Raw genomic sequence first — 13610 nt, 5'->3', positions numbered from 1 at the left:
TGAAATAATTTTCCACATTCCAGTTGGCCCAAATATCCTCATTAACCATCTCAAATTATTCTCATTAACCTTTTTTCAAGCAGAGCTCATGCTGGGTCGTGCTCTGATGTCCGTGCGGCTGCCAGTGCCTCCAAGGATCGGTCACAGCACCCAGGGGACAGCAGCAGAGCCAGGCAGGATCTCCAAGTGCTCCCACCACTGCCCAGGGGGGAATGAAGGATTTGTGTTGCACCAGGAGGAAAAATTCAGGAATTAACCAAAACCTTTAGATGGATGAGGTGCCCCTCTGACAGCAATTTAGATCATCAGAGGCTATTTTCCTAATGTGACCAAAACTTGAGAAGATGGCACAGAAAACGATCATGGGATGACTAATCATATGGCATAGGCAAAATGGTTTCTTCTACCTTTAATGCACATGTAACAAGAAATTGATTTTAAAATTATATTTTAGCTGGGGCAAGAAATAGTCTGAAGCAGAAAAATTTACAGAAGAAAAGCCTGAATCCCTGGTGATCTGTGGGCAGTTTAAAAGGCTTGTGGAATTTGGGGTACGAAGTGCAGACTCTTTGGAATTGGGGTAAGGTTTGAAGCTTGGCTGACAACTGACTTTGAGAGAAACTTAAATAAATTTAAAGAAATCTAAATAAAGGGCTGAAGTTATTAATATTACCAGTTTCTGCAGATGTGAGCACATCAGGGTTGTGCTGTCCAGGTACTAAATGGCAAAGAGAAGATCCAGCCAAGGTTTTGGGGTCTGTGTGAGCCTCACTGAGTGTCTCTCATGGTGTGGACATGGAGCTCCTCTGCTCTGGGCTCACCCCTTGCCATGGCCACAGGGAGACCCTACAAATAATCCCAAAACAGATGTAGCGCGTCTCTCCATCCTTCACTGCCCTCTTGCCAAATCTGCGTTTTCCAAGGCTCCTGGAAGGCAGGGAGCAGGTCCTGAAGGAAGGTGTGGTTCTACAATGGGTGACCACTGAACTTCCCAGCTCAAGGACTTTGCTCTTCACACGAGGGTGCTCCATCTGCTCTGGCTCCATCCCTGTCCCAGGATCTGGATCCCCATGCCAGGATGCTGTTCCCATTGCCCAGGACAGCAGCCAGGCACCAAATCTGGAAATCCTGCAGGCCGCCCCGTGAGCACTGGGGATGCTTTGGAGCATCCAGGCATGTCCTTGCCCATCCAAACAAAGAGCTAATTTAAATCTGGATTTTTAGTGTTTAATTAAAAGCTGGTTCAAAAATATGCTTACCATTTCGGGTTGGAAGTACACATGAAGCAGAAAGTGAGGATCTTTGGATTTATTTCCATTGAAAGGCAAATTATTAACTTTGTAGTCACACGTAGGTGTGCCTGCCTTAACTCCATACCTTTCTAAAACAGTGACTGACCTTTTCCAATAGTTCATATTTTTCTTTCTTTTTTTTTTTTTTTTTGTTTTTTAGAAATACAGACTTAAGAGTGCTTATTTCCCTGCTCAGGTCTCACACATTGATAACAGAATCCTGTGCTTATAAACTGCCACCAAGACACTCCTAACACGAATCCTGGTGAGTTGGCTCCCATTGCTCCCCAAAACATGGATATGCAGAACATCTATAAAACCTGAAACCACACCCATTTTGTCTGGGAAAAAGGACACAAAAGAACAGCAAAAAGGAGGGATACAGAGGGCTGAGCTGTCTGGGATTCCTGCAGCAAACACTGTGGAGAGACACTCATAAATGTCAGGGATGATTTTCCAGACCAGTTCCTCAGATGGTGTTGGGAAAGAATGGATTTATGCCAGTAGGCACCAGATGCAGTTTTGGGGCCCAGGGTACAGAGTGGGAAGCCTCTAAAGCCAGAAGAGAAAAATAAAAACCCCTGCCCTTTGTAACAGCCAGGATGGGCTGCAGTGACAAATGAACAAGGCTGCCATACACTCCATTCTAAAGTGGGGAATAATAGAAATTACTCATTATTCACTTTATTTACTAATAATGATACAGAATGTATTAAGGGCAAGGGGGCAAAGCAATTCAACACACGATTCAGGAGGGAGATACATCTCAGGCTGAGGTTTTGCAGCATAACTTCATGACAACAAAAAACAATTTCTGGGCATGAACACTCTTCCTTAGAGGCCTCCCTTAGGCTTCATTTCCAGCCTTGGGCGTGGAGCTGTCGGTGAATTAATTGGGGATGGTTGCAATCTCCGGGCCAGAGCAGCTCAGCACAGGGATGGCAAGGCACTGTTGAAGAAGGGCTGGAAGTGTTTCAGCAGAACTGTCTGGAAAAGAAGATGCACAGCACCTGTGCACTTTAAACTCAGGCTGTTTGCTCCTACATTTTCACAGCCCAGAAACCCCGGCCTGTTTTAACCTGGTGAGTAGCAGATCTGGCATGGGTGTCACACACAAAAAATGCAAACCACAGTGTCAATCTGAAATTGCCATGCTAGGCCAAGCTTATTTTATTACATACATTCTGCAATCTAAGGACTAATATGTTCATAATGTAAACATTAAGCATACAGAGTTAAAATTCAAGGCCACAATAGTTTTGGTTTTTTTGGATTGTCCCTTTTTTAGTTTGTTTTTTGTGTGTGTGTGTCTTTGGTTGGCCGAGATCAACTCGTAGTGTATAAATGCATAAGTTATATAATAATTATATAAAAAGGAAAAAAAATAACATTGAACTTGTATACTTCATTCTGACAAACGCACAGCGTTCGCGACTCGGTAAGAAAAACTGGCGCCCGCCTAACAAAAATACTCAGGTGATTTCTGGTTCTGGCACTCAGGGGTTGTCTCTTGCTCTAACCCATAGAAAACAAACTCCCTTAGTAATGATGAGGTTCCAACTGGTAACTTTTAAATATCAGACACAATTCCAGTTTTGATTTTGGATTTTTTTCCTAAAAAAAAAAAGAGAGATGCATATTCTGATTTCTCGCCTCCTCCTTCTGCTTTTTCCCTTTTCCCACTTTTTATTACTACTGAATCAAGTCTGTTCCTCCTGAAATACTGGGAATGGTATAATACTGAGCAATATGTTTCACAAGTCCAAACAAGTGTTTCTTCATAGTCCCAACACTACAAAATTTTCAGTCTTTTCAGTCTCTACTGGTCAAGAAGTTTCTTTCCTCCCCTTCTCACCACCTTCATCCTCCTCCTTCTCCTTCCTGCTTCCTGTGCCAGGTGCAGGCCTCTGATCTACAATCATACACTTGCCCTCCAGCACATTCTCATTTCCCACGTTTGGCTCAGGGTTCCTGTAAAACTGTCAAGGAATCTGAAAGTTTGGGTTTTCTTCACAGTTTGAGTAGCTGATTCGCTCTGATGACTTTAACAATAAGACTGCTGTTCTATTCCAAATCAGCTTCCACACTAACCAGTCTCTTCTGCTGATATGTTTCTATTTTTTTAAATACAGATAGGCTTTTTTTTTTCCTTTTTTTTTTCCCTTTTCCCTCTCTTTTGTAATGATCCATATACTGTATGTTAGGTCACTATAGACTTATCCTTATATTGCTGTAGTATAGTCCCAGTTTTGCACTAGCATGATATCAAACTTTACACACAAGCTTATCAACTTTTTAAGACCACCAGCTTCCGTAGGTTTTCCTTATCATTTCATGCTTCTACCTACAATAGTCTATTGTTGTTTGGTCCACAGAGTCGATGCCCATATACATTACATTTTAGTATCTTAATACTTCTTGGATATTTCCTTTAAATCCCTACTACAAAAAAAGTCTTTTTGACATCTATTTTTAACGTGGTTTTGGGCTTTTTTTTTTCCCAGCCAAACCTTCACTTGTCTCTTTAGGCACTTTTAATTCGAGTACTCCAACAGAGTTCATTGCGACTCCTCAGGGACCGAACCCCAGTGAGAAGCTCCTTCGCTTTGCCTTGCTGTTTATCTCCCCCAACCCCACTCTAGTAGTAGGTGCCAAGATGAGAAGGCATATGAGCAGCTGGCAGCCTGGTGTTGGGGTAGATCCCTCCAGTCGGCGAATTCCAGTAGGGATTGGGGGCGGCAAAAAAGCTGGAGGACGTCACGGGCAGGGCGGGGGGGTGGGGAGCCACAAAGTTCATCTTCTGCGGGTGCGCGTGGTACGAGCTCATGTAGGGCAGCTCCGAGGGGTACTTGTACATGGACGACTCCGGCGGGTGAGGCTGCAGGGCCTGCGCGATGCCATGGAAGTCGAACTTGTAGGCGTAGCGCTTGCCGTGCACCTTGGTCATGATGTTCTTGTCGTAGTAGTAGCGCAGGGCGCGGCTGAGCTTGTCGTAGTTCATGTTGGGCTTGCTCTTGCGCTCGCCCCAGCGCCGCGCCACCTCGTCGGGGTCCGTCATCTTGAACTCGCCGTTGGTGCCCTCCCAGGTGATGCAGTTGGAGTTGGAGCTGTCCGAGAGCAGCTCCAGCAGGAACTGCCACAGCTGGATCTGCCCGCTGCCTGCGGGGAGGAACACAGCGGGAGTGTCAGTAACACTGCACGGGCTCGCCCCCATCTGGGGAAACAAACAAAGCTTTGCAGCTTTTGTGAAAGTTGTAAAGCTGATATTTACAGCTTTATTGCAGAGCGGGAGGCATGTGGGAACTGTTCTTCTAAAATGACATGTGTACCGCCGGGAACTCTAGATCTCTTTTAATCTTTTTCTTAAATATATATATTTTTATATATAAATATATAAATATATTTCTTAAATATATATATTTATATATATATAAATATATTTATATATAAATATAAATAATATATACTATTATGAATCTTTTATTTATATATTATTATATTATAAAATATATAATACTATACATAATATTATACATAATTTTTATTGTCATATATTATATTATATTATATTATATTATATTATATTATATTATATTATATTATATCTATTTATTATATATTTTATTATATATAATATATAATAAGTAATGTATATAATAATATATATAATATATATTATATATATATAACATATATATAATATATAATAGATTTTTTCCCTTAATATATATATATTATATTTTATTTCCAGAGGGAAATATATCTTATATTGTCTTTTTCTTAAATATATATATATATATATATATGCCTGCAATTTCACAATAGGTTCACACACCTTTATTCCACTGATTTCTCATGACAGTTGCTACTAATTATTTTTTATCAGAATGAACGCTTGGGTCAAGTTTCTACTTTGCTTCATCCCCAAGGACCCCATTAGGAAATGTTGGGATGCTGGCTCCTAACTCTTTCTGTTAGCCAGTCCCCTATAGGAATGTGACACAACTACGGAGTGACAAAACTATCCTTTGTCCCCTCAAAAAGGAAAGAAGCCCATAAGTTTCTCTCCTTGATTAGGTGAAAAAGACACCTCACAGGACCTCCAACTCAAACTGGGGGACTTCACCTCAAACTTAAGGATAGCCAGTTGGACAGAAGCCAAAAAGTCCTGAGCAATTTACTACAAAAAGAAGAGAAAAGAAACTAATGGCTTTTTTGAGGTGTTTTACCAGGAGCAAAAACCTCTTGCACCTGGCTCGATTTTTCTCTGTTTGTTATTTTGCCTTTTATTAAACATTTTGTTTCCAACACTGCAACAGAAGCCATCCTGCTGATTTTATGCCTCCAAAGGTAGCTGAGCTATCTTGGGTGAGTAATAGACCTCCTAGAGCTTATGAGACCTGTCTCGAGGAGACAGCTATTACTGTCCCCCTTCTCCCAGGACTGCTTCATGAAACCCTAAAGAGCAGGGATAATTGTAATGTGTCGTGTTTTCCCTCATGTGAGTGGCAGAATGCCATTTCATGGAGCCTTAATTGTTACCTAATGTCATTCAGCGCAGACAATTGATGGGGAAATAATACAGGGCTCATTTAGGAAACTAATCTCCAAAGTTCAGCACAAACAGCTTTCACTTGCGTAACACTCGGCTTGTTCTCACAGCATTATGTTGCAACTCAATGTTCCCTGCTATGGAATGAGCCCACACAAAATGGAGAAGTTTAGAGCAAGCTGGGCCCGTGCCAAACCATATCATCCCTTTGCAGCATTTGGGGAAATGCACAACGGAAACTTATTAGCTTGCTGTTACACTGCATACAAGCAGAGGGCAAAACAACTGCAAGAACAGTGAAAAGGTCCATAAAATACATCCGTGTCATCATTCTGCTTCCAATGAGTTAAAATGATTATTTTACGTTAAGACATAAAATGTTGCTGTTGTATTTTTCTCAGTCTCTGCCAATTCCACTGCAAAAAGAAAACAGTCTGCTGTGAACTTTGTGAAAGTGAGGTAGGGCAACAAAATTTGTCCATTTTAGACAAGTGAAAGTAGATTTCAAAGGGCCTTGCCACTGACAGTCGTGTTAGAAGCTTAGCATTTCTTAACAAAGCAACACTGAAATGATGCAAAATGCAGCTGAAGCAGCTTGCGATGCAATCTGTTTCACAAGCACGGTGTCAGCAGAATTTGCCAACCAGCCTGGATGTGCTAACTCTGAACTACGTCTCTGACCAGGAATAGGTTGGGTTTCTTTCTTTTTTTCTTATCCAAACCAGCTATGTGGGTATAATAAACAAGCTTTTCTTTAGAAAGCTTATAGTAGCAATTACAATATTGAGCTAGAGCAGCATCTGAAACCCATTAACAGTTTATACTTCAGTGCAACTGAAACCCATATTCATTTAAATTGTATTTATCCAAACTGGCCTTAATGAATTTCTTCTGTTCCATTAACATGCATTAAATAAACAAACAAACAAAAGAATCCATGGTATGAGCAAGGCATGCAAGTTTTAATACACAAAACATAACAAGAGGATTAGGCTTCAAAAATCAATAAACAGTTCAGCACTGGACAAAACACAAATTTTTGAATAAGCAATCCAACATATGTTCTAACATAAACACTTGCCTTCCAAATGTAATATATAGTCCTATGAAAATAAATGGTTGCTGTCAATTTCCTTTTAATGAGAGAGTAATTCCACCAATTTATAAACACACAAAACATGTTAAAGCACAGGAATGATGGCGTGGAGGAATTCCATACCCAAATGTTAAGAAAGAATCCCAATCCAGATCGTGTTAATGTCATTCACAGTAATGAAATCAACCAAATGGACACTTGATAAAATTTGGCAAGCCATGATTTATGACCAAATTAAAGAGATGTGGGCCCCTACTTCCAGTCAAGACTAGTGTTGCCTGGAAACCTCCACCACCTCAGGCCATTTGGAAAATCCTATTCTTAACACTTACTTAATTACTTTCCTCTGCCACACAAAACTGTTTAGAGAGTCAGCTAATCTAGAACTGTGCTCGATGTCGGGAGAAATGAAAGGAAACTGATCAGCCTTTTGGCAATTTCAGGCCTTGAAAAGACATGAGATTGCTGCAAAAAGAGCCATTGTCATGGGGGCTGAGGAGATCTGTGTGAAATGAGCAATGTTGTGCCCTGGGACTGTCCAGGCAAGGGACACAAGTGGAGCACACAGTTCCACTGTGGTGGGCTGTGCTGTTGATCATGGTGCTGCACAGCCACAGCACGTCCTGCAGACTTGGAGCAGTAAAATCTGCACATTTCCTAAGCAGAGCTACTAAATCACCCAGAGATCCTTGTCTTTAGCAAAAACATGATAATCCAAGGTTTCACTCAATGATCCTTGAAGTGTTTTCCAACATGAGTGATTCTGTGAGTCTGTGATTGTGTTCTACGCTACACATCCCTTTCCACAATGCACCCCACTGCCTCCTTGAGGTGGGAGAACATTTTTGAAGTGTTTGATCCAGTTCTTATTTGCAAATAGATTATACTTTTCTTTTTCCTATATATTTCATCCCAAAATTTTGTGTTTATCAAGGTCAGTATGATACTGTGTTGTGGATTAACAGAATCTGGGACACAGCTGATGAGGAGCGGTTAAGAGATTTGTACCCTTCTGGAGGGGTAACTGGAGACCAGATGGGGTCTCTCACACTCCTTAACCAAATCCTGATGTTCAGGAAACTGAAGTGAACTCCAGCTTCAAAGGTTGGACTCTTTGGAGGCCCTTTCCAACCTTAATGATTCTAAATTCCTCAGTCCCACCCTTGTGTAATTCAGAAATTCTGCAACACACTGGGTATCATCAGCTCCCCCTGAGGAGTGTGAAAATCACGGACATCCCCTTCCAGGTGTGGTCTTACAGCTGAAGTGGGGACACTCAGCAGTGAAAGAAAGGAAAGCCTCCTAAATCACAAAAATCCCTTCTCACCTGGATTTGCGAGTCGGCTGCTGGTCGGTCCAAGAATCTGATATGGATCTACAAAATTGCGAAAGAAAGATTTAAAATCATGCAACAGCATTGTCATATATTTTAGGTACCATGTGTGAACCTTGTGAGGGGCAGTGTGCACTGCCTGGTGGGACACCAGGTCCAACACCTGAGCAATTTTCTCCCTCTGCATGGCCATATTTGCATGTTTTCCTTTCAAACTCGGTGTGCAAGGACAGACATTTGCTTTTTGCACTGTAATAATGTCCAGATGCATACATTTAGAATGTAAACTTTGTTATGAAGCATTCTGGTGGTGGAATCCCCATCCCTGGAGGTGGCACTCAGTGCTCTGGGCTGGGAACAAGGCGGGGATGGGGAACAGGTTGGACTCAAGTCTCTGTAAGTCTTTTCCAACCTCAGTGATTCTGTGATTCTCTTTTGGCACCGGACTCCAGTGAGGGATCCCATGGATTAACCCTGCAACTGGTGTTTTCAGAAGAGCCTCTGTCAGCCTTACAGTGCCTGTAGCATCTCAGTATTTCCCTCTAGAAATGAAAACTTACTTTGTCCTGAACTCCAACAGGGAAAAAAGGAGGGCTGTGACAGCAGGATCAAAGCCAAAGTGAGGAGCTGCAAGCACTGAGTGACCCTGTGGCTTTTACAGCCAAAAAGACAATCAGGTTACATTCCTTACACATTTAAATAATCTGTGCAGCTCACTCATAGCCATTAAAAGGTCCTTGGGACTTACATAAATCATTGGTATATTTCTAGGAGGATTCTCATGGTTGGAAGGCCAGATTAGATAAAACACTGTTTGAGCAAAATTCAGTGTAATGCTTCCCAGGCAGTCTGTGCATGAGTTAATGAGACCTAGTCATGCACAGTCTTGTTTAGCTCTAACAAAAACCAGAATAATGATCTAAAATCCATGTGGTAAAACCTGGCTCAGAGTCTTCTGAGCTAAGAATATCCTCTAAATCTCTTTTATTTCCTCCTTCTAACCTTTTGCTGTTAACAAAAGCCATGACTGACTCAGGACTATGGAGTGCTCCCCAGCTACCTGTCCAAAATCCAGCTGAATTTGCAATAAGGGATTAGGTCCCACCTCATGGATTTGGAGCTCTAAAAACACAAAAGGAACCCATTTTGCTAAACCACTACTCTACAAACCCATAAACTTCTGCTTTCTCCTCAGTTTTCCAACAACATTAAGAATCCCTCTAATATTCCTGTTGTGTTGGGTCATGTACATTTTCCAGCTGCTGCCATCTCAACCACTCGGGTCTTTTGACATCTCCACCTTCCACCTTTGTACCCAAATTGTAGATGGAATGTTTCAAGAGCATTTTCATTCTGGAGGGTTGTCACTGCCTTTAAACATTACACATTTCATCCCAAATCCAGCTGCAGAGCAAACCCCACTCACATCTGGGGTTTTGGTGGTCTCCAGCTGGAGTGGTCTGAACCAGACTGTGCAGTTTGGGTGCTCTTCTCATCACATTCAACAAATCCAGGCAGAATTCAAAGCAAATTACACCCACCTAACTGAGGACGCTGGTCTTCTGTTTTGGGAACTGTTGAGGATGATGGCTGAGAAGCTGAAAATGGAAAAAAAAATCCCATATAGTTATTTTCCCAGTTAGGAAGTTGCTCATCAAACCTATGAGAGGTCCCCAGGCCTGGAGCTCCTGCTGCCCTCTGCTCCAGGATGGACACAACAGGATTGAAAGCTCATAAAAAGCTTTTTGAGGCTCTATGGCGTCGCAGACATATTTTATAAAAAATTCTTTCCTTAAGATTTTTCCTCCTGAGAAGCTGAAAGGCCTCAGGAACAAAATGTAAACATTGATTATCTGCTGCTGTGGAATGCAACAGCTGCATCTGTGATTGGTCTCATGTGGTTGTTTCTAATTAATGACCAGTCAGAGTCAGCTGGCTCAGACACACAGCCCGAGCCTTTGTTATCATTCTTTGCTATTCTATTCTTAGCTAGCCTTCTGATAAGAACCTTTTCTTCTATTCTTTTAGTATAGTTTTAATGTAATATATATCATAAACTAATAAATCAAGCCTTCTAAAATACAGAGTCAGATCTTTGTCTCTTCCCTCATCCTAAGGCCCCTGTGAACACGGTCACACTATGGTGATGGACTTGATGAAGTTTGAGTTTAAGGGAGGATGTGGCTGCCCAGTGACACCTCCCAGCATTGCCCATACAATTGGCTTTCCAAAAAAGCACAGATAAAACCCCTCCAGAGCTCCAGTAATTCCCTTTGGAGCCTAATCCATGTTTCCCCAGCTGTGCAGATGCTTTTACCTTTTGACTGAGGGCTGGGGTGGCTGTGACTCGTCCATGCTGATCTCCTGGCTTGCTCATAAGGCAAATCTGTGAAGGAAAAAGACATTTATTCATGCAGATATGGCCTGAAGTGGTTATGTCCAAAAAGGGCACGTTTGAGGAGAGCCAGGATTGGGAAAATTACTGAAACAGGCAGGGAATTCTCTGTTAAAACCTTTAACATCTCTAAAAACAACAGTAAAAACAACAGTTGTGCTCTGCAGAGGTGCCTGTTGTTGTCAGAAGTCTGAGCTGCAGTGAAATAGGTGCTGCAAAGCATCTTTGGAGACAATACAGAGTTCATCACTTCCAAAGGTTCAGGGTACCCCCTTCAGTCCCCTTCCTCAGCCCAGCACACCAAGGAATGGCATACACTGACATCATTGATAATCTGTGCAGAATCTTGCAGGAAAAGTCCCCAAAGAGCCCATTTTATGCTTAAACCCTCTCAAATTCAACATTTAACAGTGTTTCCTTTCAAAAAGACAGGCTTTAGTGGATTTATTCCTTTCTGCTTCTTGGGACAAGCTCCTTAAATTTACACATCTAAATTTTCATTTCCCTTTCTTTCATTTACTCCTTACTTCTATTTTATTTCAGTGCTTTAGCATATTAAAAAAAATGAAAAAAAAAAAAAAAACGAAACCATAAAAGCTTTCTTCATAAAGCAAATGTAGTAAATTCAAATCTTTGGTTTACCCTTAGAAATCTTTGGCAGTTTCCTGTGCTTTTCCACGGCTGACTTTAACACATTAGCTAAAATTACTGCCAAAATCAGAGACTTGTGTAACTTCCAGGGCCTCAGGAAGGTAGCAGTGCCCACCTGGTGGAACTAAGTTGGTGCAGATGTCTTGACTCTCAACACTGCTTGTGCTTTATTTCAGAATTCATGTTTGGAAATGAAACCAGAAAGCAAAGAAACAGCCCCAGCCTGGCTCTGTGCAAGGCAGATGTATCTGCCCACTTCCAAGCACTGCACGGAAATAAAGTGTAATGTGAAATGCACAACCAAATTGCCTTTAATTTATTTAGTCTGTTAGCTCTGCCACCTCCCAGAACCCTACACTTTTGCTGAGATTTGCAACTGATTTTTCTACTGCATTTTCATCATGAATAACCTCGTATCCCTGATTTCTTGAGGACTATTCCACAGCTTCAGAGAAAATAATGTGAATTTTACAGGTGCCCAGCTCTGAGCAGAAGATGAATCAGTGTGACCTGCAGATGTCCTGCCCAGACTTAGACCAACACTGCCGTTTATTACAGACTTTACCATCTGGCAAAATCAATCCAGAATTACTCTGGTTGTAATTGCAGTGGGTTCTGAGCTCTGTCTGTACAGAGGGGGCTCAGCTCTGGGGGTTTGCAGGTACCTTGTGCCTTGCCTGGCCAGCTCCCTGCACCATGGCAGTTTCTCCACCTCCTCTCCAGATTCCCTTGCCAGATTTGGTCACATAAAGAACCTATTTTTCCCTCCAGTTTTTCCATTTCCCAGAAAGATGTTGTCTCAACCACAATTACACTTTTCTCTTTCTTTCTTTCTTTCTTTCTTTCTTTCTTTCTTTCTTTCTTTCTTTCTTTCTTTCTTTCTTTCTTTCTTTCTTTCTTTCTTTCTTCTTTCTTTCTTTCTTTCTTTCTTCTTTCTTTCTTTCTTTCTTTCTTTCTTTCTTTCTTTCTTTTCTTTCTTTCTTTCTTCTTTCTTTCTTTCTTTCTTTCTTTCTTTCTTCTTCTTTCTTTCTTTCTTTCTTTCTTTCTTTCTTTCTTTCTTTCTTTCTTTCTTTCTTTCTTTCTTCTTCTTTCTTTCTTCTTCTTTCTTTCTTTCTTTCTTTCTTTCTTTCTTTCTTTCTTCTCTTCTTTCTTTCTTTCTTTCTCTCTCTCTCTCTTTCTTTCTTCTCTCTCTCTCTCTCTCTCTTTCTTTCTTTCTTTCTTTTTCTTTCTTCTTCCTTTCTTCCTTTCTTTCTCTCTCTCTCTCTCTCTTTCTCTTCCTTTCTTCCTTTTCTTCCTCTGCTCTCCTCTCCTATTTTTGGATCTCCAATCCATCACACACCTGTGCCCTGAGAGCCCTGGCAGGCTCTGTGTGTGTTTGTACTTGTGGCACTTGAACCACACTTGGTACAAATTCAGCACTGTGAGAAAGCTGCCTTGCCTTTGAACTCCTCACATCACAAGATGATCTTCTGACTACGCCCTCTCCATGAAAAGAAAAATCACATCATCAGCTTTCTTGAAATAGAGCAAAGCTCCAGCTCCATGCTTGGTTCAGCCTTGATAAACATGTTGTTATTGCAGATAGGCAGATCTGTTCTTGTCCATGAGACATCAGCACAGCATGTCCTTATCTGGGACAGACCCCTGGTGGGAATGCTCCTGTTTGGTGACACAAACCCCAGCCAGGTGTCCCTGGGAGCCTCATTGTCACTGAAACCTCATGTTCTGCTCTAAAGGTGACTGCAGAAATCCTCCCTTGCACTGAAGCCCATTTCCCATTTTCTATTGTAGTGCCTTAACAATGGCTGTGCTTAATTAATCTCTCCAGAACTGCACCCCAGGATTTGGCTGATTCCCACTGAACTTTATTTATTCCCCCTGCTCCTCATTTTTGACCTTTTTCATGTCATCAAGTGGCTGTCCCCAGGGTCTGCTTTTGCTCTCACATGAACAGTGCTTTGTTATGGGAAAGCTTCTTTGCAGTCTGGTTGAAATGTGACATTTAACTCAAAGGGAAAACCACAGAATAAGCCAACAAAACAGTTTCCTGAAAGAAAACTGAATTTCCGCAAAAAATCCCTTTTTCTCTGAATAAAAATTCTGACTTTGAAGATGTCCATCAGCTTTCAATTGTAAAAGATAAATTAAAACAATATTTCCAAAATCACTACAGTTCTTTGGAGAAAATGTTTAGTTCTGCAGAGAAGAACCCTAAAACTAAACTGCAATTCCACAAGTAATGGTGTGAATGCAGAAGATGCTGACACAAAGCATTTTGTTAAGTGTCATTT

At 41.4% G+C, this 13610-nt stretch overlaps 1 protein-coding gene across 3 annotated transcripts in view; it reads right to left on the bottom strand.

Annotated features, from left to right (window-relative positions):
- Positions 1 to 1371: 1371 nt before the first annotated feature.
- Positions 1372 to 13610, bottom strand: part of ERG (ETS transcription factor ERG) — a 150242-nt gene continuing 138003 nt past the window's right edge. For all 3 annotated transcript variants that reach the window (XM_058823029.1, XM_058823044.1, XM_058823037.1), the window contains 4 exons: positions 10591 to 10659; positions 9815 to 9871; positions 8268 to 8315; positions 1372 to 4451 (listed from right to left, as the gene is read on the bottom strand). In XM_058823029.1, the coding sequence (XP_058679012.1) occupies positions 3931 to 4451; positions 8268 to 8315; positions 9815 to 9871; positions 10591 to 10659 (695 nt within the window). In that variant the 3' untranslated portion in view covers positions 1372 to 3930. The remainder of the gene's footprint in view (positions 4452 to 8267; positions 8316 to 9814; positions 9872 to 10590; positions 10660 to 13610) is intronic.

Source organism: Ammospiza caudacuta, chromosome 2 (assembly GCF_027887145.1).
Source record: "Ammospiza caudacuta isolate bAmmCau1 chromosome 2, bAmmCau1.pri, whole genome shotgun sequence".
In the NCBI taxonomy this organism is placed as follows: Eukaryota; Metazoa; Chordata; class Aves; order Passeriformes; family Passerellidae; genus Ammospiza; species Ammospiza caudacuta.
Note: the sequence above shows the minus strand (reverse complement) of the source record. Positions and strands in the feature narration are given on the sequence as shown.